The sequence below is a fragment of the Leishmania martiniquensis genome, chromosome 4 (assembly GCF_017916325.1).
Source record: "Leishmania martiniquensis isolate LSCM1 chromosome 4, whole genome shotgun sequence".
Classification (NCBI taxonomy): Eukaryota; Euglenozoa; class Kinetoplastea; order Trypanosomatida; family Trypanosomatidae; genus Leishmania; species Leishmania martiniquensis.
This window is the reverse complement of record NC_090139.1, coordinates 27,907-53,745: the sequence shown is the minus strand read 5'-3', so window position 1 is coordinate 53,745 and position 25,839 is coordinate 27,907. Positions and strand designations below refer to the sequence as shown.

The window sequence follows — 25,839 nt, the reverse complement described above, 5'->3', positions numbered from 1 at the left end:
GAGTCGGCGATGAGCTTAGCGAAACCGTTTGTTAATATAAGCGGGCTTGGGTGCTGAAGAGTTTCACTCGCAAGCGGCGTTCTAAATAGTCGATGAAGTCGACGTGCCCACCGCCTCGAACAATGCGAAGGGCTCCAGCGTCAATGGTGAGGTGTATGATGCTAGTGGCAACGTGGGGATGACAAGCGTGCGCCTCACTGCTGGTGCCGTTACTGGTGTTGTAGAGAAGGAAGTGGCCGCGGTAGAGTGCGGCAGAGGGAAACCGCGGGGTTGTTTGAGGGGTATCGATACTTGTACGCTGTGCTGCACCCTCCATTGCCTTGACTGCCGCAGGAGAACCTACCAAGAGGCGATAGACACACGACCGGAGTCGTACCAGCGCGAAGTCGCGCACGCGACGGGAAGCAGAGCCCGCACCGGCTCGGAGCCTTTTGAGTTCGGCTTGCACATCGCGTTGCAAGGCAACAACCATGGTGTGCACAATGTCGCCCACATCGCGGTCCGTAGGACGAGGGGCGAGTGCTCGGTAAAGTCGTACGGCCATCCAGTGCACGGGGGGCGCCTCAGCGTCGTTGTCGCCATCGTCAGAGACGGCATCGCCTCGGCCTTTTCGACCGTCAACACCCGTCGGGTAAGAGTTCAGGTGGCCGTGTCGCAACGTGCGAGATGAGTACCTCTGATCTGCACGCGCTTTCGTTGTTGCCGAGGCGTGTTGCTCTCGTGTCTTTTGCGATGGGAATGGGGGAGGAGGGATGTTGGCTGCCCGCCCTTTCCTGCCGCGCTGCTTCGAGGCTATGAAGGGGTCGCGCAACTGCGAGCGTGCTGTTGCCCCGTCCGTGGCCAGGAGAGCAGCGCTCGAGCTGCGCGGGTGCTGTCGTTGTAGGGAAAATGCCCTAGGGGTTCCCTTACTACTGCAACCGGCGACCTCGTGCTCTGAGGCAGGGTGCTTACCTGGCCCGATCAGTCGATCTCTCACATAGGCGAACAGCTGGTCGTTGTCAGCCTGGCTAAGTGTCGCCATGCCCCGCGGTGTCTGCGAAGCGCGTCGCTCCCGTTGGGTTGCTGCCAGATGGTACGCTAGCCGAACACCGTCGAGGTGTGCTCGGAGCATAGCGTTTTCTTCCTCTAGTGCATGCGCCCTCCCTCGCTCCGTGCGAATGGTGTCAGAGGCGCGCATCAAGATATCGACCATTGGCAACGCACCTGTACCGTCGACACTGAGGTGGTCCGTCGTCTTTTCTGTTTTCACGCTAGAAGGTGCATCTGCCGATGTTGGCGCCACGCCGCAATGTGGCGGCTGCGCGCCGTTGCTGTCGAGCATCACCGTTGACGCACACGACTTAAACCCGAGAAGTCACTGCGCCTACTCGAGGATGGGTCTAGATAATGTGCAACCTTCGCACAGAAGCGTACAGTTGTGTCCTTGAAGGAGATGATAGCAGCAGGAGCACACATCGATGCACCCGCCTCATCCACCACTAAGGACGCCGCCTTGGGAAGGAATAGGGAAGGGGTTGTGGTGGGGGAGGAGGCAATATGTAGGCAAGCACACACGTCAAGTACTAAAAGCAGGTGCCGGTACAAAGCTGAGCGGTTGTGCGAAACAGACGAAGCGCGCGTGAAAAGGGATCTCCATGCCGACTTAGCCAGCTGAAAGGAGATGGCCACTTTCGGTGACTGTGCTGGAGGAGCACACACCCACACACACACAGCACCCGCACGCTTGGCGTACGGGCAGCGCAACAGACAGACGGGCCGTACCACCGGATCGGGGGAGAACGAGAAGGGGAGGTGTGTGTGCGTGTGGGGGGGGCTTCCCATGCGAGACCCACGTAGGTGCATGAGGAAGGAGGGAGGGAAGAGACCGCAAAGAGCGAGGAGAGCCAGAGAGGCGCACAAAGCTGTCTTCTTCCACCAGCGAGTTGGCGCGCGGGCGTTTTCCTGAGAGGGTTCGGGGCAGCCACACAAAAAAGGCGTGACCCCACGACACCCAATATTCGCCGTTTTTTTTTGTAGTGGATAGCTTTGCGCGACGCCAACTGCGGCGCTCAGTTGCTCTCCGCGCTCCCACGGCGCGGCTGGCGATGACTCTCCCGCCCCTTCATCACTGCAGCGGGTTCACGTATTTAGTTTCGAGGCCCCCGCTTCTCCCTTTCCCCTCGTTCTTACTTGCTGAAGAAGAAAGGGAGGGAAGGGGAAGGGGGAGGCGGCATCCTCACGCCGACGGTGGTAAGCAGGATAGGACGCTGCTGTCATCATCAAAACAAAGAGGCATAGGGAGGGAAAGAGGGAATTTCACACCTGAGGCGCTAGCGATGGAGTGTGTCTGGGGGCCCGCACTACCGCAGCGATGTGCGGGTGTGCTCGCATCTGCGCGTGAAAGTCCGAGAGCCACAGCTGTCTGCCCGTCTTGATCTGACCGACGCCACCGCCCCTGCCGCAGTCTCGCCGTGAGCACTACAGCGGACGGCCACGGCCTGGCGGAAAGGCGTTTTCGGAGGGCCCCTTCGTCACCTTGATGGCACGTGTCACCTTCTTGTTGTACTCCTTCCGCGCCTGCCCAGTGCGTGCTTCCTCACGGCGCATCTGTGCCTGAATACGCCAGCGATCCTCTGTGGACACCATCATTCGGCCAATAGTCACCGAGGGATGCGATGGAGATGTGTGGGCAGCCGCCGCTGAGGATGGGCCACTGGAGCGCGTCCCGCTTTCCTTTGCGGCTGCGTCGCTCGGCAGCAACACTCGCCACGTTGTGTCGCAGGATCGGGTGAAGGCGGAGGTGTCAGTGTGGGAGACAGAGATTGCGGTTTCGGTTGCACCGATTGCTCCACCAGGGCCCTTTCCGCCGACGCCACCCTGCGCGCCGTTGTGGCCGGTTGGCGCATAGAGGTGGGCGTTGAAGTATTTGATGAATTGGCTGAAGTCGGGCATCGTGTTCGTAATGGTGTCTGAGTGCACGTTGCGTTTTCGGTATAGCCTTGACAGAGGATGCGCAGAGGAGTGTCGAGGAGGCCGGAGGCGCTCAGCTGCTTTCGAAGTAGGGGGAGGGGGGAGAGGAGGGAGAGAGGCCACACGTGATATGCTCTCGTTCAGGCCGGTGACTTGGAGTGACGGCTTGGCTCTCTCGTGAGTTCTTTGCTGCGGTGGCGGCCCCTTTTTTATTTCTTTCGCAGGTGCGTGTGCTCGCGTATGCGCGTTTGGCAGTGCGGACGCTGAGAGCTGTAAGGTGACAGCAGATCGGCCGTCGTGAGGCTCACCCCCCTCCAACGGCAAGCGAACAAAGAAAGACAGAGGGCGCAGTGGAGGTGAGAGAAGTGGAGGGCAAAGGCCTGTGGATGAGAGGTGGACGCGGGCATGAGGTGTGGATGAGTGAGGGTCTCCGTGGAGGAGGCGATGATGCTTTAGGGGTGCGGTGCGAGCCCCCCCTCTGTTGTGCCCTCATGTCGTTTGTTCCTGCCCTCTCGCACAAACATGCGCACACACCGCCTGTAGGGCTACCTGCGCAGGCGGGGAGGGGTGACCGCTTCATGAAGTAAAAGGCAGCGGCTGCTTGTGTGCGCTGTTAACACAATGCGTCCTTTCTCTTTGCATGTGTCGTTTAGTCCGCTCTCCTCCCCCCGCGCGCGCGGTCCCTGTCTCTCTTCCTTCCCAAGAAGCCTATCGGTATAGGCCATGCGCTGCATCGAGCACGGATTCCTCGGGCAACCGCTACGCGCGCGAGAGCGAAGTGATGGTGGAATGGAGGGGGAGGCGAGATGGACATTATTCGTTTCCTGTTCAGAAGCCACACACACACATGTGCACACCGTGCGTAAAAGGGGGTGGGTACCTGTGTCTATGCTTGCGCTCTCTCTGTGTCAACAGGGAAAGTAAGCCTCGACACGGGCCTTCATCTCGGCGCGAGTGGCGTCGCACTGCGCTTCGGCGATACACGAGCTTACAGCGACAGTGCGCCGCACAGCAGCCGTGACATCAGCTTCGCTAGAGAGCCCCCGCACCCACACAAGTCCGTTAAGGCCGATAGCCACCTCGAAGGGGACTCGGCGTCCCAGCAACTGAAGGAGGTAAGAGGCGGGCACTTCACTGTCGTCGTCTTTGCCTTCCGTGCCAGCGTGCACTCCCTCCTGTGCTGATCCTGGGCGTGAGTAGAGGCCCATAGGTGTAAGCAGACGACGCGCATACGTCAGCGGTAGATGCAGAACGCGGCCGCTGTGCAGCGGCCCGAAGACGGCCTCGCCGGAGGTCCAGTCCTTTGGTGGCAGCCCGACCTCCGCCGCGGTGCAGCTCAACTCCACTTCGCCAGCCGCGTCACATGCACCGCTGGCTACCGACCCTAGTGCGCCATCGACATAGCTGGGCACCGCGCGAGGCTTCACGTAGCAGTACACGACATCGCCCTCGATCAGGCGAGGCCGGCTCACCTTCGTGGCGCCGTCGAAAGCTAAGGCATCCATGTAAGCCAAAGAGGAGCCGCCAATATAGCAGTAGTAGTAGTTCTGGCTCGCCTTTCGGGCAATAATGGCAACCACCGGATCGGCGGCGCGAGGGACGTAACGCCTGCACGCTGGCGTTGGCACCGTGTAGCGGGGAATATGTGTGTGCAGAAGATGGCTGCTGCGCTGAAGGGGTGCGCAGTACTCAGAAAGGAAGACGTCCATAGTTACCTGCGGCGCGTCATCAGCAGCGATGGCGGAGGGGGGCGGGGGAAGAAGCCGAAGACCACCGCCGATCGCCACCACTGCGCTGGGTGGCGCCATCAGCACCGGTTCTCCCGGCAGGCACACATGCTCCCTCAAAGGAGCAAGCTCTGTGATTCCTATACTAGAGCTGCAGCTGACGGGCGGGGTAGACATGACTGTACTGTCCTTGAAGCTATGCGTCTGTTCTCGTGCACGGAAGCAGGTGCGGATCAAAAATCCCGATCGTGAGGTGAGAGGCTGCAGATGGAAGGGGCGCGTGAGAACAGATGAGACGAGGAAGCTGTCGGACATGCACGGAGTTGGCACCCCACAAAGCTGAGAGGGGGGGTGGAAGAGGGAGGAGGTGCTCATATGTGCGGGAAGGGGGAAGGCGATAGGCGCCTGAAGAGCACGGGTGCAGACGTGAGTCTCGCAGGTGAGCTTTTCCCTCCTCTCTTTTCCTTCACTCTGCCTTTACCGCACGACATCGGCGACACGGCCATGGTTTTGTGAGATGAGCTAACATATCGGGAGGGAGGCACCTCACCTCTCAGGCGTGGGATTATGCGCATCGGCTGCTTGCGAAGTTCTGCACGCACATGAGCCGACTCGCGGCTCGCCCACGCACAGTTTTCTCCACTTCGCTTTTTTTTCCGACAACAGTGGAGCAGCGCAGCGAACTATAAGAGAGCGCGAGGGAGGTGGGGGGGGGCGGGCGCAGAACGGGGCGGAAGCAAAGCTTTGAAGCTCAGTTCGAAGAGGCACAGGAGATAAGCCTGCAGGTGCCCGTCTGAAAGGTCAAGGGGAGGAATTCGCAGTGCCCAAGTCCCGCCGCAAGCCCTTGAGCTCCTCTTGCAGCTTCTCCATGTGAGTGCGCCAGGGCGGCGAAGCGACCACGTCTTCCTGCTGAGCTGCAGAATCGTTTGTACTGCGATGAGGCGTGCAGAAACTAGGCCGACTGAGCAGCGGGTTCACCAAGAGAGATGTGCGAGCCGGCATGGCCGTTGTCACTCGTTTTCGCGTTGACGGGGTCAGTGGTGCGGCCGCTTCGTCGCTCCGAGATCGATGCATGCCCATCGCCAGCTGAAGCTGCTCCACGGAGGGCTCGCGCATTAGCTGTACCTGCTCCTTGACTCGCAAAAGCGAGGCGGTAGCCGGACTCATGGAGGTGGTGGGCAGAATGCGGCGGTACAATGGGCGTGCTGACTGATAAGGTGCGACTTCCACTGGCAGCAGGTTCGTCGGCCCTATCAGCATAGCGGCGTTGGCTAATTCCACCTCTGCCTTCCTCACCCACCCGCATAATGCACGGATATGCTCCTCTATCGTCGCATTGGAGGCGCACGTGATGCCTGTCACTGCGTGTGCTTCCTGCACGGCACGCCACACAGCTGTTCGCTCCGCTCGCAGCGCATCCCGTTCTTCCTGTGTGATCAGAAGCTCATTCATCAGGCGACGCGATTCCTCCTCCGAGGTAGCGCGACATGCGCGCTCAGAGAGAAGGCTGGTATTCACCCTCTCGCATTCACTAACAGCGGCATGCAATTGGTGTACGAGGGCGGTGCTCCGCTTCTCCTCCGCGGTGCTAGTGCGACGCTGAAGCGTGACGACATCAGTCACTTGTGCTTGCACAATCACCGCCAGAGAGTCGACGTACTTGGCAACTAGCCGGGCTCGCGCGGAGGGCTCTGCAACGTCAACGAGGGCGGCGCGCGCGCACTCTACGAGGAGCGCTTCTGCAACAGAGGCCCACCCGCTCAACTCCCCTGTGGCCACTAGCGAGGCATCACTGCAGGAGCGATTCGCCTGCTCTGGATTCCCTGTCCGCATTGGGGGAGGGGGGCTTTGTGGTTGATCAAGAAAAGGCGGTGCAGCCCAAGCGCGTCAATTTCGCCATGCGCGGTGAGTTTGCGCTGCGCTTTCTTTTTTTTCGCCCCAAATGACAGGAAAAAAAAACCGGCAGAGTTCCGCAACGGCCAGGGGACAGACAGACAGAGAGAGAGAGGACAGCGCAGGTGTAAAGGGACACGCGGCGAACGGAGTCGGCTCGGACATTTCGCACCTGTGCGACTGCCCCCCCCCCGACGTAGATGGAGTTGTGTGCTTCCGTAACGTCAGCGTTCGGGCCGGTGACTTCGCTGCTCCTTACCACAGCAACTGCGCCGCACATGGGCAGAACTGGCACGGCATGGAGAGAGGCATCAGAGCAGACGCAGTGAGGGAGGGCGAGGAGCTTACATGGAGGTGACGGTTGGGCACGACACGGCAGCGGTGTGAGAAGAGGAGCAGCGAGGGAGAGGGAGAGAGAAGGCTTGCCTAAATCGCAATCCCTCCGTGCTTGCGTGTCGATCTGTTTCAGATGGACGCGAGTCCGTACAAATATCGGTGACAAGTGAGAACACACACAAAAAGAGAGAAAGAGAGAGAATGCGGCGCGTGACGGGTGAAAGTACGTCAAAGATAAATGAAGGGGATAACGAATAGAGAGAAGAGAGCAGCGGAATGGCCTATGCGGGTGCATGTGTGCGCCTGAAGTTCGGCAGCAGGGGACGGGGGATGGAGTGAGGCGCAGAAGGATGCAGCTCACTAGGCCTACGGTGCGCAGTATCGAACGGACCAAGTACAGTCTCCTTCACCCCCTGCCACCTCGCTCTCAGCTGCACCGGAAGCAGAGAAAAAAAAAAACCAGCACCGAAGGCGAGAGTGACACGCAAAGACAAGGTGGAGAAAAGGAAATGGGGCAGCGTCGGTGTATATGAATATATATGTGTGTATGTGTGTGTGGAGGTGGAGCGAGAGAGAGGGGAATGTCGGGAGTCATGGCACAGACCGCCGCAGCTAAAGAAGGTGGAGGAGAGAGACACAGGCACACAGCCCAAACGAAAAACAAAAATGGAGCACAGGCGCCGATACCACCACTCAACACTCACCACACACAGACAGACACATTCGCGCACCCGAGGAGGAAGGCGGGCGCCTAGCCTTTTTTGCGCTTCGTCAGGCAGGTGCGGCGCGCCGCTGAGCGCCTGGTGGTGGCCGAGAGAAACGGATGCTCGTCTACCACGTCGGCCCGCTGTGCCTTGACAGAATGGCGGGCGGCAGCGTTGTCTGCGGCGACAGGACGGCCTCGCTTACGATTTGGTGTGCTAGCGGCACTAGGCACCTCGTCCAGTACACTAGCAGAGCCTTCGCTGGACTCGGTGCAGTGAGAGCCGTTGGCTGTGGTCGGCGTCGCCTCCACCTCGTCGTCACGCGGGGACACCGAGATGGACAGCGGCGACCGTGCGCGGGCGATAATTAGGGGTGACTCAGGTGCAGCGTTCCGCACCATGCGTGGATGAGGCCGAAGGCCCGGGATGAGGATTCCAGACACCGGCTGTTGCAATATTGCATTACCAAGATGGTGCGCCTCCGCCTGCTGCTGTAGCTGTAGCTCACCCCACACGCGGATCGCTTCCTCCCGCGCCAGGCTTCGATGATTCCACATGCTGGGTGGTGCGTAGCGGTAGGCGCAGCAGGCAATAAGCCCTACTGCCAACGACAAGAAGAAGGGCTCCCACGCTGCCTCATACAGAAAGGGCCACCCCGCCTGTCCGCTACACCACCGTAGTACCGGTGCGCCAACACACCCGGTGACGGTGAGCAAGGTCGCCGGCAGCCGCGCCGTTGCTGTCTGTGGGAGGCACGTGAGCAGCAGCACGGCGAAAACGCATCCCAACACCCAAACCACGCGATGCCGTGGTAGCCGTTGACGAGTCAGCAAGTGATGCAGAGCGTCCATCTGCTGCATAAGCTGCACTACTCCGCGCGTCTGTGCCTCCACCTCTTCAAACCTCTTCAGAGACTCCTGACTGAGCGCCTGTACAGAGGCAAGCGCTTCGGCAGCGGCCTTCTGCACGCGCGCGTGCAGCTCGCCAAGTACTGCATCCGTGTGATTGCTGGTGCGTAGTATGTGACTGGCGGCATGCTGCAGAGCCTGCAGCGCCGCTGCTTGGCCGTTGTGGAGAAGATCGAGCTGATGACGCAAGGACAACGCAGCCTCGCGCGATTCTTGCTGGAGTGTTTGCGAGTCCTTCATTAGGGCCATCACCTCCGCGCCAGAGAGCTGCAGTGCAGCCAGCATGTCGGAGCTGCGCTGCATCTGAAGGTGCACTGCGGCCACCGCGGCTTCGGTGCGCTGCTGGTACAGCTCCTCCTCCAAGTAGGCGCACAGCACGTCCGCGTGAAGGCGGTACTGCAGGAAGGCTGCGTAGGCGCTGTCAGACAACCCTTGCACGCATCGTCGCACCGCACGAGCTGACTGCTCTGATGACTGCGCGGAAGCAAAGACACAATGAAAGCTTGGGTGGGCGCGTCCGTCACTTTTTGCGTCACATGTGGCCATAAAGAGTGCCAATCGGCTGCGCGTTGTGTCCTCGTTCCGCACCTCGGAGCACTTGGCATGCAGGAGCTGCAGGGAGCGCTTCCAGCAGGGGCTGAGGCGCCCTTTCGCCTCGACTTCTTCCCAGAGCATGCGGGCCCGGCCTACACGCTCGTCCGCACCGGGGAACAGCCGAGGGGGAATGCTCGCGTGCTCATCACCTGCAGCTGCCGGCGCTGCGGCAGGTAGCTCTTCACGGCTCCCCAAATGAAGAAATTGTGGCCATGCAAGCGCACAGCTGCTTAGCAGTACCGCAGTTACTGCGGAGGTCCACGCGACCACTATCCACAATCGCCCTCGCACGCATGCGGGGCGACGTGAGCGGCATGCGGGACGAATGCGGCTCATGACTCACCTTTCCGCTATCAGCAAGTGTGCTTCAGACCAGTGAAAGTGTAAGGAGGCACAGGGAGCGGATGCTGAGCCAAACGGTACTAAAGGCAGCGACTGGCGTGGGTGGAGGGCGTGGGTACGTCACATCAACCAGTGAGGAAAGGCAGAACGCGATGCAGTGAAGTTGTCTCTCTCTGCTGCTCAAGTGTAGAAATGGAGGAGGAGGGTTAGGGTAGAGAGGGTAGGCAATGGAGACGGCTGTTGAGCCCCCCCCATCCACAAAACACTGCAGCACATGAGAAGGGTGAGGTGAGGATGAGGAAGGGGAAGACACACGAAGGGCTTGGCTATAGTCTTCCTCCAAGTTACCCACGTGGGCTTTCTCGACGGCGCGCCGCACTTAGGCTTACCGTATTTTTGTCTCGAGTGGCACGTGAAAGGCGCTGCGGCACACATACACACAAACACACACACACATATATATACTCAGTCTGAGGGCTCACAGAAATTTACACTGTGCTGCGTGTGCGAAAGAACCTACGCAATTAAGGAGGTTAAATCTGCACGCGTGCTCGTGCATGCACGTATGCATCTGGGGTAAAGGCGCTACGCCATGAAAGAGCCTGCGCAGCGCGGCATCCTTTTCATGCGTCCATTCTGTTATACAATGTGCGTTCGACGGCGCTCTGCCCGGCGTGCCATAGGGCCCACAGAGTGATGCCAAGCAGCGGCAGAGACGCGCAGTAGAGCAATGCGCTGACCCAGTCACCTGCGCACAGTCCCTGCCTCGAACGCTACCCGCCAACCGCCTCGCCGGTTGCACTGACGCAACGCCATCCAGGGCCCGGCCGTCGACACCCGTAGCGATACATTGCTGTGCCCCCACCCCCTCCTCCCCCCCACGCCGTATGGTACTCGGGCCTGCCGCCGTCAGAAGCAGCTTGGTATGGGGGGGGGCCGCTTGACTTCTGCACAGACTCGGGTGTTAGGCCACGATGCCGCCCTGAGGCGACGCACGAGAGGGCGCCTTGGTGCTCTTTTCTCTCGGCCCCCGCTTTCTTTCGCATTGACACGAATGCGCGGTCAAGGCAGACTTACGCACTGCCCTTTTCGTCCGTTTGTCGCGACGTCTTGTGGCGGTGCCTGGCCGCCTCGCGCTTGGGAGGCAGCGCCGCGCCCTTGACGTTGCAGAAACTCACGAGGTTGCGCAGCACCGCCACATGCCCAGAGCCCATGATGCGCCACACCTTTGCAGTGCTTAGAAGCCGCCACATAACACTGACGTCGCGGCACCGGCGTTGCTGCAGTTCACACTTCCCTGCCCGCGCCACCTCCCGCCACAACGCACGTGCATCACCGCTGCCACTGCCGACAGCAGTACATGCGGCGCTGCGAAGTGGATCTACGTGTGGGAGATCGTAGTCCGACTGAAGCGCCTCTTTCGTCCATTCCACAAAGAGTAGTGAAGCCGCCTGCGGTAATGACTTGGATGGACTGGCGCATGCGAACCTCGTCACCCATTGCGCCCATCGCCGTAGGAGCGGCGACGTAATGGATGCATGAGACGCGGAAGTGGAAGCCGCTTCAGCTACAGGAGCCGCATCGCGAGCAATGCGCCGGGCAGTAGCAGCGAGGTGCTGCCGGTCCAGCACCCGCGACGGCTGCACAGCAGCGGTGCATACTCCTTCCCACTGAAAGGGTAGCCGAAAGTGGGGCGGGGCTGCACTGCCGACGTCGGAGAGCTGCGTGTGCAGCATCTTAAGCTTCTTGAAGGCTCTTGTCATAACCGCTGCGATGGCGGCTGCACAATGAGGGCGGCGCACGTAACTGAGAGTGTCCTCGACAGGCACACGGCTGGGGCAGAAGTGCGACACGTACGCGTGGCTGGCAAGCGCGGAAACGGCGTCGGTGTAGTCTGACTTCGTTGTGTCCGGGCACATCGCCCGTGCACTGACAAGGGCTGGGGTGTAGGCAGCAAGGCAGCATAGCTCTAGCGGAGCGAAGTGCATCTCCGGCATGAGAATGCGATGAAAACAGCTCCAGTAATGTGCGATGACTTGCCGTGTTAAATGCGGTGCCGTGCTCAGTTTCGCCGGTGGCTTGCCGTGGCGCCTCAGCAGCTCTTCGCAGAGCTCTGCCTCTGCCACAGCCGACCACCGAGACTCTGCCAGCTTTGCTGCGGGCTCTTCGCACGCTCTCCAGAGCTCTTCTGCCGTGCTCAACGGCAGGAAGCCATCGAAGACCTGCTGCACCATCCACTCCGCTGCAGCCCTGTCACGGTTGCGCAGCTCGGGGTTCTGTGCTTGCCTCACTTCTGCGCGTGGAGAGAGAAGCACGCGTAGGGCTTCGTTTTGTGCAAGGTACTGCACAAGCGACCCGTCGGGCTCCCGCGCCGCGGCGATGCGCTCGTGCAGCTCTTCCCGGTAGAGGTGAAGAAGAGCCTTGAGTTCATACGCCTCAAACCTGCCTCCCAGGTGCCGCCGTGCGAGAGACTCTAGCTGCGGTGCTGAGGCGAGGAGCAACAGCGGGGCCACAACAGCCAGCGTATCGAGCTCCTCCGCTGACAACAGAGGTCGGCCAGGCGGCAGCCACGATCCTGGTAAAGGATTTGCCGACAGCGCCATGCCCCCTTCGCTCCGGGGCGCCAGTGTGCGGCAGTACGATGGGAAAAATGCTGCCTGAGCCTCTGCAATAGCGTATTCAGCCTCCTGTACGCGCTGCTCGCCACACAGTCGCTGCAGCTGTGCAACAATCTCTGCGCACAATTGTGCCTCTGCCGCTGTCCACGCGCCCTCCACACCAGTAGAGGATGAGCTGCCGATGCAGTCGGCAAAAAGGGAACAAAGAGGAGACGCTGCAGACGTAGGCAAATCAAGCTGTGCCACCATCCACACCGCGACGGTGCCAACCTCGTGAGGCAGCGCACCTTGGAGCCGCATCGCTCTCAGCAACCCGCATATGCTTGGGGCCATAGTAGCAGAGCAGGCGCGCCAAGGGAAAAGAGGGACTTGACTAACCAGCAGCATCCAAGCCTGCACCGTTGTTCGCCATGGGGCACAGCGAGCTACGCATAGCATGATGCTGTTCAGCACATCCGCGGATAGGTACGTATCGCGCAGCTCCATCAGCTCCATCGACTGCTCAGAGAAGGGCCTCTCCAAGTCAGACCGGGGGACCACGACGTGTAGGAAAGAGTCCAGCGCCTCCTCCCACGCTTCACAGTCGATGAGGCGATCAAGAGCAGCGCGTGAGTAGAGTTGAAGCGTAACGCTACCTCTCCCAGCTACAGCCTGCGCCTCGCGGCGATGTTGGCAGAGGGCAGCGCGCTGATCGGCAAGCCGCTGCGCGGCTCCGTGAGCTGCCTGCAACCACGCCAGCTGTGTTGCCCAGTCCACCATCGTCTGCAGGCCCGGCGCTGTGCTCTCCTTCCACACTGTCTCGCCCCTCGGCCATAGATCGAACTCCTCCACCCACTCCAGTGCCTCAGAGTGGTTGCCCGAGTCGGCAAGCGAAAGAGCGACGTGCACAGCCGTGGCGGCAACATCTGCGCTAGGTGGGCCCGTGAGGGACTTGCTACGCCTCAGGAGGAGGCACTGCCGGACTGCCGCAAGCAGCGTCGCCGAGAGTGGCCCTGCTGCCAGCATGAGGCGTAGAAACGGCGGCGCCACTGCGACGCACTCCTCCGCCGCTTTACACAATAGCCGTTGCCCCAACGCCGCCACTGCCGGCATAACATCTGCCGCACAGGCTGCTGCTGCTGCGGCCGTATGGAGCTGCGACAACACCTCTGACCACGCCATCACCGCCGCTTCGCTATTCGAGGTGAGGGGGAGCAGATACCCGACAGCGCGCAGCAACTCTGACGCAGCATTGTTGCCAACGCCTGAGTGACTTGTGCCCGTTGCAGGCAGACGCGATGACTCGCTGCCGCAGTCGAGTGCAGCACAGATGAGGCGCGGTGCGGCGCACTGCACGTAGTCGGGAAGGCATGCCGCGAGCTGGGCATCTGTCCGCTGCAGCGTTGCGGAATCAAGTGGGAGTGGTGTGGTGCAGTGGTGATGCGCTTTGTCGTATCGAAGCACACAATCGACTGCCGCCAAGACCACTTGAGCTGCGTCCGGTGCTCGCTGGGTGTGCATCAGAGCCAAGCCGGCGTAGAGAGCAAGAGCCACCGTTGCTTCGCGTCTCCGGAGTTCAATGCCATCGCAGCCTGCTTCCCCCTCCTCTAGTGCGGCCACGCCCCATAGCTCCGCCAGCTGTATCCCCTGCTCGTGCCGCTGCCACCGTCGCGCATAGTCGTAGACGCGCAGTCCGATGTGAGGCCATGTGCGAGCCAAACAGACCTTTGACACACCACTGCCAGCCAACACCGCGTGCGCCTCCTTCACGAGTCCCTGTGCCAAGAGGAGAGAGACGAGGCTGTCGTGCAGGGACGTGGGGAGTGGCCATTCCTGAATAACACCGCATAGCTCATCCCGCCAGTACACCCACGCGGCTTCCGTGCGTTGTGCCGTAACAAGGTTCTGCAGTGATGTCACTTTGGCACCGCTCTTGGAGCGCGCCAAGATGTGCTGCTCCTGCGTCGACAATGGTAGGGGGCAACGCCCGAGCACCCGAGCAAGGGCATTCCACTCCTCACGCCGCAGCAAGATGGGCACGACCTGCGCCCGCAGCGCCTCCACTGAAGCACCCCAGCACCACTGCAGCTGAGCACTCAAAAGCGTCAACGCGTCCGCATAGCGCGGAAGGCGCTGAATAAGCGAAGCCATACGGTGGAGCGCAGGCCGCAGTTCAGCCAGAGGAACGCCACGTTGCAGCTGGTGACAGGTGTACCACACAATGAGGCACACAAGCTGGGCGGAGGAGTAGGAAAGTGGAAAGCGGAGGAGAGCAGCCTCGCCAGCAGCGCACACTGCTTCGAACACGTCCTCTTGTGTCCCCATTGTGCTCAGAGGCTCCAGAAAGCTGAGCAACAGCAGGTCCACAAGCTCACCAAGGCTGGTGGTCTCGTCACGCAGCATCAGCCTGATGCATTGCTCTGCCGCCGGTACGTTGATGTGGGCGCTAACAGTGCGGAGCAAGATGGAGAGTGCACTGGGCGTGTCTACAGAACTAGTGAGAAGAGCTCCGCGTACCAGATGACAGCCGCTTTCATACAACTGTCGCGCCAATGTGGAGCACAGTGAGCTCTCGGCCCTTGACAGCTGCGCTGGCTGCAGGGCAGCATGGCGTACATAATGCAGCACCAGTGACGTATAGACGACGTGCCGCGCTACACTGGTCGAGTCTACCACATCTCCGCCCGTGACACTCTGCGTTACGTGTTGCCACAAAGCGAGGCTATGCGGTGCTCCGCTGTCCCACTCTTGTCGGGCTTTCAGGTGAGGATGAGGCAGTAGCTGCCCCAGCCCGTCGGCGCATCCGCCGGCCGACACCAACGCGTGGGGGCAGTATCGGCACAGAACCAACACGACGTTCACCCATCCCACATAGGAAGGGGATGCCTCTGCCGCCTCTGAGCTCAGCACTCCCGACACGCGCACGGCATCTAGCAAGTTCTTCGCCTCCGCTGACGTCACATGACACTCCGCTAAAAACTGCACCGCCTCACGTGCGGAGGTCGCAACACGCCTGCGCAGCTCTGTCAGCTTCGCGTGCATGGAGGTGTTAGCCGCCCACCACCACCGAACTGCGTCGGTGGGGGCTGCTGCCTGGCGTGCTATACGCAACAGATCTGCCACGGCTGCACTCAGTGGCGCATCTTGCTTACCCGCAGCAGCAGCGTCTAACGCCATCTCCCACGGAATAAGCTGCTGTGGCTCCGCTAGGCTTGGCGTTCCAGCATGCTGAATTGCCATGGTGAATACGTGCACGTAGCTGACGAGAAGCGGAGCAGAGACGTGGGAAAGGCTTGTGCGCAGTCTCTCTGCAGAGTGCCAGTCGCCAGTGACGCCGAACGCCGCCATGAGCAGAGTGGCCTCCCTCTCACTGCACCGCAGTCGTGCAAGACCTCCACAAAGCGCAGTAGACGCTGCCCATCGATGAAATAAGGCGGACATTATCTTTGGTTCCTCGGCCCTCTCAAGGGCCTGCAGTGCTGCCTCGCGGTGCCGTGGATGCCACACCACGTGCTGTGTAGCGTCGGCCAGCATGAGTGGCACGAGCTCCTCGAGAACGAGCCGATTGAGGGATTCGCTCGAGCGCTTCGCGTCGAATTCAGACTTGGCGAGCAGCAGGTCCGCTGCAGTGTGGTAGAGAGCAGTTGCCGAGAGAGTGCTGGTAGCCACTTGCTTCGTAAGCTGCACGCTGGCTTCCCACCCCCCGCTGCGCAGCGCAGCCAGTAGCACCAGCTGGTACGTTTGTGCGAGAGGCACACAGTTACAGTGCAGGGCGCCATGGAGAAGACGCACGGCGTGCTCCCATTGGCCTCGCTGCGCAGCGCGAGAGATGACTTGATGCACCTCAGCTGGAGATGGCGCTGCGGGCGACGCGCCAAACACTGGCGATGACGTCGAGGCAGCGGCGCCAGTGAATATTCTGGCGGAAGAAAAGTGCAGAGACGCACCACCGGCGGAAGCTGCTAGAGGCGAGCTGGTGGCGTACCTGTGGATCTGCAGAGGAAAGTCGCTAAGCACCGTTGCGCCAATGGGACCAGCTCGCCGGAAACAGTACAGCGGAGCCACGCGTCGCTTTATTGAGCACGTAATGGCATGCTTAGGGCTCGTCATCTGCACTGTGGGAGCCATCAAAGTAGGGGAGGGGGGGAAGAGGGGGAGGGACCGCTTTCGCGTCGGAGTGGATGGCACTCTGTGCGCGTGTGCCAGCGATGGTTCTCAATGTCGCCTTTATGTGTGCGTTTCAGTCTGCTTGTTTTTTTCTTGGCGCGTACAGCTGCATCGACCCGAACACCAGACGCGTTCCTTCTGCCAGACGGCTGTGGTACTGCGCAGCTTCGATGTGCTCCCTCGACGGGTATGAATGTATTTATGGGTATTATGGACTTAGCTGAGAGAGCAGCGAGAGACGCGTTGTATCTGCCACGCAGTCGTCCGCCTACCGCAGCACCCGGCTGCTGTCAGCTATAATGGATGCGCTGGAAGAGAGGCACGCACACACGCATTGGCATAGAGAAGCGTGAGAAGGCGGGCGTCGGCTTAAGTCCAAGCCCTCCTCCCTCTCACTACCATATAAGCACACACATACACACACACACTTACGCCCACACAGCCAGACTTCTTCTCTGAGTGGCGGTGGGGATGTGGACGGAGGTGTGATGGAGGAGGCTTCCGAGAATGTTTCGGGGAAGTTTCGGAGTTGATCATAAGGTAATGCGAAGAGAGCAGGGGAGGGGAGGAGGAGGATCGAAAGAGTCCGCCGCGAGTCTGACACGAGCGTGGGGAACGAATTGGCCTTTGTGATCGCATACCGCAGCTCGTGCAAGCGAGACCTGCAGCCGTGTTTCCACCTCTCCTCCTCTCACTCGCACGCGCACGGAATCTTTTCTTTGCAGCAAAGCGAGAAGAGGACCTTCAGAGGGGAAAAAAGGGCGAATGTCCCTGTCGGGACTGCCCCTCGCGTCCCACAAGTGCACAAGTGCCGGCACAGTGTGGCTGAGGTGTTCTCTTTGAAGGTATGTATATTTATATACGCGGCTGATCCACTGCCACTAAAGCACAATCTCCTCGTCCTCTCCACTCGCTGCCGCGACTTGTGCCGCCTTGGTGCTATTCACCACCGAATATTTGCTGCGTTCCGTGACCAAGTTGTGTAAACGCGAGTGCTCTGCGCCCCGCATCTCTTCCGCTACTTGTCGGAGTTCATCGCGAATGGAGGCGAGCTCGCGCACATGCGTGTCGAGCTGCTGCATCTTCTTTTCCACTTCGTCTCTCTCGCGGCGAAGAGCTTCCACGACTGGGGACAAAGTTTCGCGGCGGTACAACAAAAGGTCCAGCAGCAGGGCGCGATAGTCCTCAGAAGTCGGTGCAGCGGCTGCGGTGGTCGACATCGCTGACGCTGCCTTGCCGGTCATCGTCAAAGGTGGGCGATGGCCGAGGTAGCCAGCGGCACCCGACACCGTCGTCGCACTCCTCCGCGCCATCAGCCACCCACCCACTGGGGTCAGACAGCGCCGCATCACCTGTGATAAGAGTGTTTGGGGAGGGGGGCGGCCATGTGAGATGACAAATGGAGGGGGGATGTTGGCGAAGACACACACACAGACGCACAGACGCAGATGGCCGGGGGAGGGGGTGAGTAAGGCACCGCGATGGTAATTGTGACAGCAGGGCAGAGCGCGAAAAATAGGGAAAGGAGAAAGCTTTCGTGAACTTTTCCCTCGAAACTTTGACAATGCCAAGCGCGCAGAGCGCTCTTGCGCTCAAGAAGAAGACTCGAAGACAAGAAGAGTGATGCTTCCTCATTGCATACCCATTTCCCCCTTTATCGCTGTGCTCTTCTCAAGGACAAGTGTGCCTTTGCAGTTACGACTCATGATGTGCAGAGCGAGCAACACTGAGAGCGCCTTCAGCCTTCTCCCACTTCGAACCCGCCCACCCCCGTTAGGGACCGACTTGCAGGCGTGCGGTGTCTCTGCCCCTTTATAATACCTCTGATTCGAGGGGTGCATCGAGGACAGCAACATGAGCTTACCAGTAGCATGTAATCAACAGGGTAAGGGTGGGGGAGGGTATACAGCGCTTCTCTTCGTCCTCATGTGAGCCTATACGGATGAGGGCGGTGACACCTCATATGTGTACACCCTGTACATGTCACTGTCCCCGAGAAGGCGATTGGTTGCATTGGCTCCCCAGGCGAAGGTGTGCGTGGAACTCTTTGCGGTGTAGCTGAGGCGCAGGTAAGGAATTTCCCACGTGAACTGCACAAACACGCGATATACTCGCGCACCAACACCACCCTCGACACATTTACTCACTTCGCAAAGCATCCGCTCAATGTCGTCTTCCATATTATTCTTCGCTTTGTCTGCCTGCAGGGCGTCCATGGTGCCCTTGTCTATCACCACGTCGAAGAAAGGGCCGAACTGCTCACGCACGCGGCTGAGATCGCGGACGTCGGCAACCACCCAGTGTACGTCGGCCAGAGGATGAGGCGGGCCGTACTTTGTTTTCATGCGATCGATAGCCACAGCAGAGTAGTCAGTCGCCACCTGCACGAGCTGGTAGGGTCTCAAGTCTTCAGCCGGATATTTCGCCTCGTAAGCTGCGCGAATGTCGGCGCAAAGGGCAGAGCTACCAGTGCCAAGATGTAAAACCTTGAGCGTGCCGTCGAATATCTTGGTATTGAGCCGCGCACGATAGGCACCCTCGACGGCATCAAAGGATGCCGCGACACAAGCGGGGTACACAGAGGGAAACCAATCATAGTGCTCCTCCTCCGTGTAGCGTCGGTCCCAGTACCCCTGGGAGCTGTACTCCGCGTTTGTAGCTGGCTCCATCGAGACCCCGATCACCTCCACGTCTTACACCTCGAGGGTTTCTGGGTTGGCTTCGTTTTTTTTTCCCTTATAGTGGGCTTGTCGAGTGGAGAAGATGGTGAAATGACGGAAGAGCCTTAGAGAGGCGGCACGAGCCGAGGAGAGAGGCGCGCGCAACGCATGGCCTGTCAGACGTTTTGAAGAGGGCACTTCCTTCCCTTGTCCCCCTTCCTTACACACACATACACACTCACACTGACACGCGACAATCACACAGAGGAGTTGCCAACAGTCGGTGGACCGCCGAACGAGTTCCGATGAAAGGGCAGCAGCGCACTTTTTTACTGCTCATTGGCGCCCGTTTTTCTTTGTAAGGCCACCGGCTGCCTTTTGCGAGTTTCGCGAATGTGCGACTCCCACACCATTTTCACAGTGCTGCGGCACACTCGCGATTGTCATCCGCGCCTTTCCGTCTCCCCCTCTCCGAGACGTGGACTCCACTGCCACTGCCTTTGTCAGAGGGAAAGTGATGTTCAGCGGAGGCGTATTGAGCACGCTCCGGCAAAATCATACCCCCCCGCAGCACGACGCATCGTGCGCTGTCTCATGCCCCTCCTCCCATCCTCTGCCTTCACCTCCAGCAAGGGGGACAGGAGGCCCTTCTCCGCTCGCCGCACCGTCGCCCTTCTACGCACAAGCTTTCTGGCGCAGCTCCGCGAAGGACGACAACAACTCCACTCCACGTTCCTCTACACGGCTCTTCTTCACGCTTCACGTTTCCGATCCCCTGCTTGCTGCATGCCACATACCCGGTCTTACAGCGGAGGGAGGGGGTAAAGTGCGAAGCGGGGGGAACACAAGAAAAAAAAAGCGGGAAGGCAGCATGTAGTTTAAAGGCACGCGTACGCCACTGCCGCCGAGAGAGCATTGCTTCAAGGGCATCCGGTCGCGCTCACCCCACTCAAAAATCAAAGTTCTCGGCATTCAGGGCCCAAGGAAACTTCTTCAGTATGGTGGCGGAGAAGATTTTGTTTATTGGCACGTCCTGCGCCTTCGCCCACGAGCAGACGATGCGGGGGTCGATGTAGTTGATCTTACTGGTGCCCAGTGACACAGCCTTGTTGTCGTCCTTGATGCGGATCATGTTCTCCTCGTGATTGAGTCGCTCGCGGTAACGAGCCAGAGCCTTGTCGATGTCGCTGGGGAAGGATCGCACCACCGGAGGGCGCGGCGGTGCCGAAGTGGGAACTTCTTCCTCCTCCTGCATCAGAGCCTCCTTGTTCACGAGGCCTTGAGACTGAGCAATGTCGAAGAGCGTTGCCTCCCTCTGAGACACCTCCGACTCTGCCGACAACGGGGAGCGATCTTCAGAGGAGCTGGAGCATGAGTCCGAATTCGAGCTGTCGTCACTGCTAGAGTCACTGTCGGGCGACGAGGTCGAGGTGCCGGAAGACGAGGACGACGAGCTGGGGCTGCGCTCGACGCGGCGCACCTTCGGCGGCGGCGTAACAGCCATGTGGACGGGCGGCACCATTGCCTTCATCGGCTTCACCTTAAGCAGCGCGTCCTCTTCAGCTGCCTCGATCGGCTGAGGGCGCTGAGCAAGTACACCAGCGGCAGCCAGGGTTGCTCGAACGCTGGGCGACATCTTGAGCTTTAGCGCAGGCATAACAATCGGAGTTTTCTTAGCCACTGCAGTTGGCACCGAGGGCGGTGCCACTGAAGGAATTTGAGTAGGCTGCATGCCGCACCAGCACCGTATCCCGCAAAATCACCAGTGAAGCACCAGGGAGTGGCGGAGGGGCACGCAGACGACCTTGTTGGTTGTTCTCGTTGAGCGATGGTGAAGAGCGGAGTTTGCGCAGGGAAATTCTACCTTTGTGATGATGATCAGGCCACTGTAAAGCAGTCAAGGCGTAAAGGCGGCGGAATAGCGACAGTAAGCAGGGGCGGCCGCATGCGCGTGCGGATACGCAGGTATAGACACACCAGCACGCATCGAAAAGATGCGGGGTAGAGAACAGAGGAGGATGCGATAACAGCAAAAGTGTTCCGCGAGCACCTCCGGCGCAAATTTTTTCACATGATCCGAAGGGAGGGGAAGGAGGAAGGGGGGTGCCACAGCATGGCAAAGCAGAGTATTGTGCATGAGGCAGTCCATTTTTTTTTTACATGCCATATGCTCCCCCAAAAAACGCCACGAGTGAACACCCCATGTCACCGGCGTCAGGGCAAGCACACACATACATATTGCCTTGCTGTTTTACTTCGAGACGTGTCTCTCGCGTTCGTTTACCTCTTCACACAAAGATAAAAGCGAAAATGCAGCTGCGTCAAGAGGTCGTGCGTACGCTGAGGGTACGAGCTGCAAAACCCAAAAAAAAAACGAAAGGGGGAAAAGGGCAGTACAGAGGTCGGGAAAGCAAAAAAAAGTAAAACCGCTGATCGCGCCGCCTTACCACTCCAACTTCTCATCCTCTGGCCTCCAGCAGCACGGGTGCATGCAGAACAGCTTCCACAGGAAACCGTTTCCACCATATCGCGCTTCATGACATCGATGACGTGCCTTCGCTGCTGAAAAAGCTTACCCTCACGATTGAGCTTTGAACAGACGTTCTTCTCGAGCGCAGGGCAAAACAAATGCTGGTAGAAGAGAGGAAGTCTACAGCGAGAACAGGCGGTGCCATAAGGGACATATGTGTGTGAGTGCGGTGTGCACTACGCCACCTCCTTTCTTTGAGAGATGTATACGGCAGGAAAGGATAGAGGCGCCATACGTACACATACTCACACTCAATGTGCCGTCGGGTGTGTAAGCTCTTTCTCTCGCACCCACAGCCCCATGGACTGCAGTAAGCCACACCTTCACATTCCTGCAGTACTAGGCTGCAACGAAGAAAGTGACAGTGTCCTCAACGTAAGCCAGTGTGGGATGCGAATGCTACGAAGAGGGTAAGTGAAAGTACAACAAAGCTGCAAGAAATTTGGTGCTGTAAAACACAGCACCCTCACGGGAGGGGAGGTGCCTCGACATCGAGGACCCCGTCTTATCGCTCGACACACGCTCTTTCCATTGCATTGCTCAACTATTCCCCACACCATTAGGCGTGAGCTGAGCACGAGATGGCGCACGGAATTGGAAGGCGCACAGAAGCACACACCCACACACATACACAAGGCCCAGAACCGCTTTGAACATGAAACCGGAAAAAAGGAACACAAGGGAAACAGTTGTGGTGGAGACGACGCATACACACACACATAAATATATAAAATGACATGAGAGACGCAGAGAGGGTACAGGGGCATTTCTTTCGCTTCGTTTTTTTTTTGTAAGGGATCGTGCAAATGGGCGGATAGTTCGGCGGTGGCAGAGCGCGAGTGAGCACGAAGGAGGCGGAAGCAGCGGCCCAGCAGCGACAGGAGGAGGTGAGCAGGCGAAAGGAATGAAACGTGTGTAGTGCACACATCATCCATCAATATGGCAGCTGTGGTCGATACGCATGGGGGATAGAACGTATACTGGCTCAAGGGCACGACCTCGCGGTGTGCGCACACAAGTGCGCTCTGCCCCCCCGCCCTCTCCTCCCCCCATACGCACCCACACTACAACACATACACGGAACACACCTCTGCGGCCCAATGGAGGCCCATCCCTTTACACGCCCCAAGGCTTGGGTATGACAACAGAAACGATTTGTGTCTTTGGGGCGCAGTTCCTTTCGTCTTATCAATACGCCATAAGCAGGGGCCCATGATAACGTACGGCAGCCTTGTGGCTACCTCCTACTCCGCTGCTTCAGTTTGCTCCAGTGAAGCGCTCGGGTTCGCCCCCTGGGACTGGACGCTCCTAGAGGTGCGCCGCGAAGAGAAGCCGCTCATCTGACGTGCCAAGAGTGAGGCGTAGGGGTTCACTGTATGAACACGAACGTCTTTCTCAGCAATGCTGTTCCTGAGGCGTACTTGGCGCTCCGCTTCTAGCTGCCTTCGGCGCTCCGCCACCTCCTTCTGGCGCGACTGGGTGCGCTTGTACATCTCTACCTGCATCTTCCGCCGGTCCTCGGCATTCTTCTGAACACGCACAGATGCGTGACGCTCCCGTATCAGCTCGCGCTCGACGTGCATAAGTTGCTTGTTCTCCTGAATGACGAAGGCACGCTCCTGCGTATCAGTGCGGCGAGCTTCGCGCTCGTTGATTTCATAGATCATCATCAACTCACCTTGTGTCAGCGGTCGGTTCTCCACAATGCTCGCGCTATAGATTTTCGCGGCACTATACGGCTGGCCAACAGTGGGCCTCGTGCCCACAGACGTGCCCCTCGAGTAACGCCCGGGTGACTTGAAAGACCCGGCAGAGCGCACCGATGGGCCATAGCTGTGACCAGCGCGCGGGGGGCTGCGGCGGTGTCCGTTGCTATCGTACCCCGACGCAACGGTCTTGCGGCGCTCCTGCTCGAGCAGACGCTGGTGCTGCACTTCGAACTGGCGCTGCATCTCTGCTTCTTCGTCCATCGGGTTCGAAAGTTGGCCGGCCTCTTGCTCCACGGCAGCAGTTTGTGTAGGGGCCTCCTCGTCAACATGTGCCTTGCGCTTCTTGGCGGAGAAGGACACAGAATGATTTGCGCTAGCTTTAGCCATTTCCTTGTAGGCTGGCGCCAGCTGTGCCATGCGAGCACGGCGGCGCTTCTCGTAACTTTGGTAGCGCAGCTCTGTTACCTCGTCCGACACGCCGAAACCCTGGAAATGCTCCCTACCGTACGGAGCCAGTTCGCACGGGTTGACGCCTTGCTCCTTGCACAGCGCCACGCTGCGTGGTGTGTTCACACCCTCCGGGATAGGAGGCTGACGCTCCACATTGCTTATGCTGACCTTTAACATGGGCTTTGCCCTTGGCGGTGCTGTCGGCTTCGCCTCCTTCGCGCGACGAGAAGGCTTTTTTGTCTTCTTTGCCTTTTTGACGTCGCGAGGGCGCGCGGTCCACACGATCTCAGCAGGGGCCGCCCCGCCGATCAGCGTTTCTGCTGCAGCCTCGCAGTGCTTCTCTCTTTCGAGCTCTGCGCTAACCGGAGAAGTAGCCGCGGCCTCCTCGTCCGACCCCTCGGCGTGCATTTGAGCGGGCACAGCAGACGGTTTGCACGTAGTACGAGGCGCCGCTTCGTACTGTTCCTCCTCATCCTCATGAGGCGAATTTTGGTACTCTTGGTGCTCCAGCGTCTCCGTGGCCATTAGCTGCGCCTCAGGGCTTGAGGGCCTCAGCGCCTCATTCATTCCTGAGAAGCTCATCGTGCTCGTATATATATATATATGGGTGGCAGTGGCGTTGACTTTTCACTGCTTGTTGTGGGTAAGATGTAAATGATGGGAAAGGGCAAGGAAAATGCAATAAGCAACGAAGAAAGGAAGAGAAAAACCGTTCGTACAGTCCTGAGCGTACTACAGGCGCTGCCCTTTGCTGTGCACTGCAACCGGATCAGCTACGCGTTCCACAAATTTGAAAAGCTGCAGGTGTGAGGGAGGAAGGGGAGAGAAGCAGAAAGGAAAGTGAAACGCTTGCGGTTCGCTGTATGATAAAACGAAGAGAGAAAAAATCATACGAAATGGGAAAGTGAAAAAATGGTGAGGTACAGAAGTGAAGCAGCAAAGAAAAAACTGAGATAAGGCAATTCGCTAAGCGTGACGCCTGTCTTGGAGGCTTTTTTGTGCGTGTGTGCTATTCGCTCTTGCGCCGGCGCCCCACTTTTTTTTCCCATGCAAGAGTAGGCAGAAATAGTCAGAGTATGAGTGAGCTGTACGCGTGTGGTACTTTTTGAGAGGTCGGAGGGAGGAGGGGAGCTGATTATGAGGGTATGCCGAGAGCAAGTGAGGGATAGAAGGAGAGAGGGCAAGACTGAATTGGCCGAGGTGGGACAGATCACAGCTGAGTGAGATACCTGCTGTATCTTCAAAGTGCCCTAAAGAGAGCAGATATCGCCCGAAATGTGCTGCCTTTCGCAGAGCTTTTTTCTTGCGAAAAAAAAGAAATTGTCACTGCGTTGGCGCTTTCTCAAGCCTCTCCCCTCGCCTGACAACTTTCCGTGCCATACTCGAGAGAAGGCGATACCGCGAACGCCACAGAGCCTTCGCAATCTTCTGCCACACTTTCGCTCTTCTTCCTCGGCTTTGTCGTACGGTGGACTCGCATCAGCACCTTTTGCGCATGTGTCGGGGTATCACACTTCTTTGCGAGGCCATTATCGATGCAACCGTTCACCGCCGATCAACGACAGCTGCCACGGTTGCAGCACACGAAACCCCTCCATCGGACGGCCCCACACGAGCAGGATGTCGCTCATTTTTTTGTGGCGCCGATCGTAGCTGTGTACCCAGGATTTCGCGTCTCCTCAATCGCCCGTAACACAGCGCCGACGCTGACTACGAATACCCTAGAGAAACCCCACCGTCGCAGCGCAGTGCAGGTATTTACCGCACGCTGCGCTTCCGAGGCCATTACAAACATTTCTGCCGTTTTCTTGTTCGACGGGAGGATGGGACACGCTGCACCCGACAAGATGTCGTGTGGATGCAGTGCGACTATCGCAGGAGACAGCAATGGCTGCAGCCGCCTCTCTGGCTCGCTGCGCACGTCGATCACGAGAGCCCCTGAGGAGGCGCAGCTCGTAGATAGTAGTACTTTTCTCACATCAGCTGATGTTATCGTTTTTTGCAAGGACGAGTAGGCATCCAAACTGCACTCCGGGTCTAGTGATGTGTAGCCTTTGGCTACGTACGGCGCGCCATACCGCTTGTTAAGGTTCGACACCTTCCATGCGGTTTTTGGAATCCACTGCGCCATAGCTGCCAGCAGTGAAATGCCTATGCGCGTGTGTGCGTGGGGAGGGAAAGGGAGACTGGCGGAAGCAACAGTACTTCAACCTGAGACAGGAGGCGGAAAAGAAGCAAAACGAGGAAAGAGAGAGATGAGGGGAGGAAATAAA

The 25,839-nt window shown here is 59.0% G+C and overlaps 10 protein-coding genes across 10 annotated transcripts; all 10 read right to left on the bottom strand.

Annotated features, from left to right (window-relative positions):
* Positions 1 to 2,457: 2,457 nt before the first annotated feature.
* Positions 2,458 to 2,931, bottom strand: LSCM1_07404 (uncharacterized protein; the record flags this gene model as incomplete). The annotated part of the gene is made up of 1 exon (XM_067324776.1): positions 2,458 to 2,931. The coding sequence occupies one exon, from the start codon at positions 2,929 to 2,931 to the stop codon at positions 2,458 to 2,460; it is 474 nt and encodes a 157-aa protein (XP_067181383.1).
* Positions 2,932 to 3,857: 926 nt separating this feature from the next.
* LSCM1_07403 (uncharacterized protein) lies at positions 3,858 to 4,853 on the bottom strand (the record flags this gene model as incomplete). The annotated part of the gene is made up of 1 exon (XM_067324775.1): positions 3,858 to 4,853. One exon carries the CDS (start codon positions 4,851 to 4,853, stop codon positions 3,858 to 3,860), a length of 996 nt encoding a protein of 331 aa, XP_067181382.1.
* A 624-nt stretch (positions 4,854 to 5,477) lies between these two features.
* Positions 5,478 to 6,509, bottom strand: LSCM1_07402 (uncharacterized protein; the record flags this gene model as incomplete). The annotated part of the gene is made up of 1 exon (XM_067324774.1): positions 5,478 to 6,509. The coding sequence occupies one exon, from the start codon at positions 6,507 to 6,509 to the stop codon at positions 5,478 to 5,480; it is 1,032 nt and encodes a 343-aa protein (XP_067181381.1).
* Positions 6,510 to 7,656: 1,147 nt separating this feature from the next.
* On the bottom strand, positions 7,657 to 9,447 carry LSCM1_07401 (uncharacterized protein; the record flags this gene model as incomplete). The annotated part of the gene is made up of 1 exon (XM_067324773.1): positions 7,657 to 9,447. The coding sequence occupies one exon, from the start codon at positions 9,445 to 9,447 to the stop codon at positions 7,657 to 7,659; it is 1,791 nt and encodes a 596-aa protein (XP_067181380.1).
* Positions 9,448 to 10,526: 1,079 nt separating this feature from the next.
* On the bottom strand, positions 10,527 to 16,178 carry LSCM1_07400 (uncharacterized protein; the record flags this gene model as incomplete). The annotated part of the gene is made up of 1 exon (XM_067324772.1): positions 10,527 to 16,178. One exon carries the CDS (start codon positions 16,176 to 16,178, stop codon positions 10,527 to 10,529), a length of 5,652 nt encoding a protein of 1,883 aa, XP_067181379.1.
* Positions 16,179 to 17,098: 920 nt separating this feature from the next.
* LSCM1_07399 (uncharacterized protein) lies at positions 17,099 to 17,566 on the bottom strand (the record flags this gene model as incomplete). Its single annotated transcript, XM_067324771.1, has 1 exon — positions 17,099 to 17,566. The coding sequence occupies one exon, from the start codon at positions 17,564 to 17,566 to the stop codon at positions 17,099 to 17,101; it is 468 nt and encodes a 155-aa protein (XP_067181378.1).
* Positions 17,567 to 18,151: 585 nt separating this feature from the next.
* LSCM1_07398 (uncharacterized protein) lies at positions 18,152 to 18,886 on the bottom strand (the record flags this gene model as incomplete). The annotated part of the gene is made up of 1 exon (XM_067324770.1): positions 18,152 to 18,886. One exon carries the CDS (start codon positions 18,884 to 18,886, stop codon positions 18,152 to 18,154), a length of 735 nt encoding a protein of 244 aa, XP_067181377.1.
* Positions 18,887 to 19,826: 940 nt separating this feature from the next.
* On the bottom strand, positions 19,827 to 20,609 carry LSCM1_07397 (uncharacterized protein; the record flags this gene model as incomplete). Its single annotated transcript, XM_067324769.1, has 1 exon — positions 19,827 to 20,609. One exon carries the CDS (start codon positions 20,607 to 20,609, stop codon positions 19,827 to 19,829), a length of 783 nt encoding a protein of 260 aa, XP_067181376.1.
* Positions 20,610 to 22,651: 2,042 nt separating this feature from the next.
* Positions 22,652 to 24,148, bottom strand: LSCM1_07396 (uncharacterized protein; the record flags this gene model as incomplete). The annotated part of the gene is made up of 1 exon (XM_067324768.1): positions 22,652 to 24,148. The coding sequence occupies one exon, from the start codon at positions 24,146 to 24,148 to the stop codon at positions 22,652 to 22,654; it is 1,497 nt and encodes a 498-aa protein (XP_067181375.1).
* A 1,045-nt stretch (positions 24,149 to 25,193) lies between these two features.
* Positions 25,194 to 25,697, bottom strand: LSCM1_07395 (uncharacterized protein; the record flags this gene model as incomplete). The annotated part of the gene is made up of 1 exon (XM_067324767.1): positions 25,194 to 25,697. The coding sequence occupies one exon, from the start codon at positions 25,695 to 25,697 to the stop codon at positions 25,194 to 25,196; it is 504 nt and encodes a 167-aa protein (XP_067181374.1).
* Positions 25,698 to 25,839: the final 142 nt, after the last annotated feature.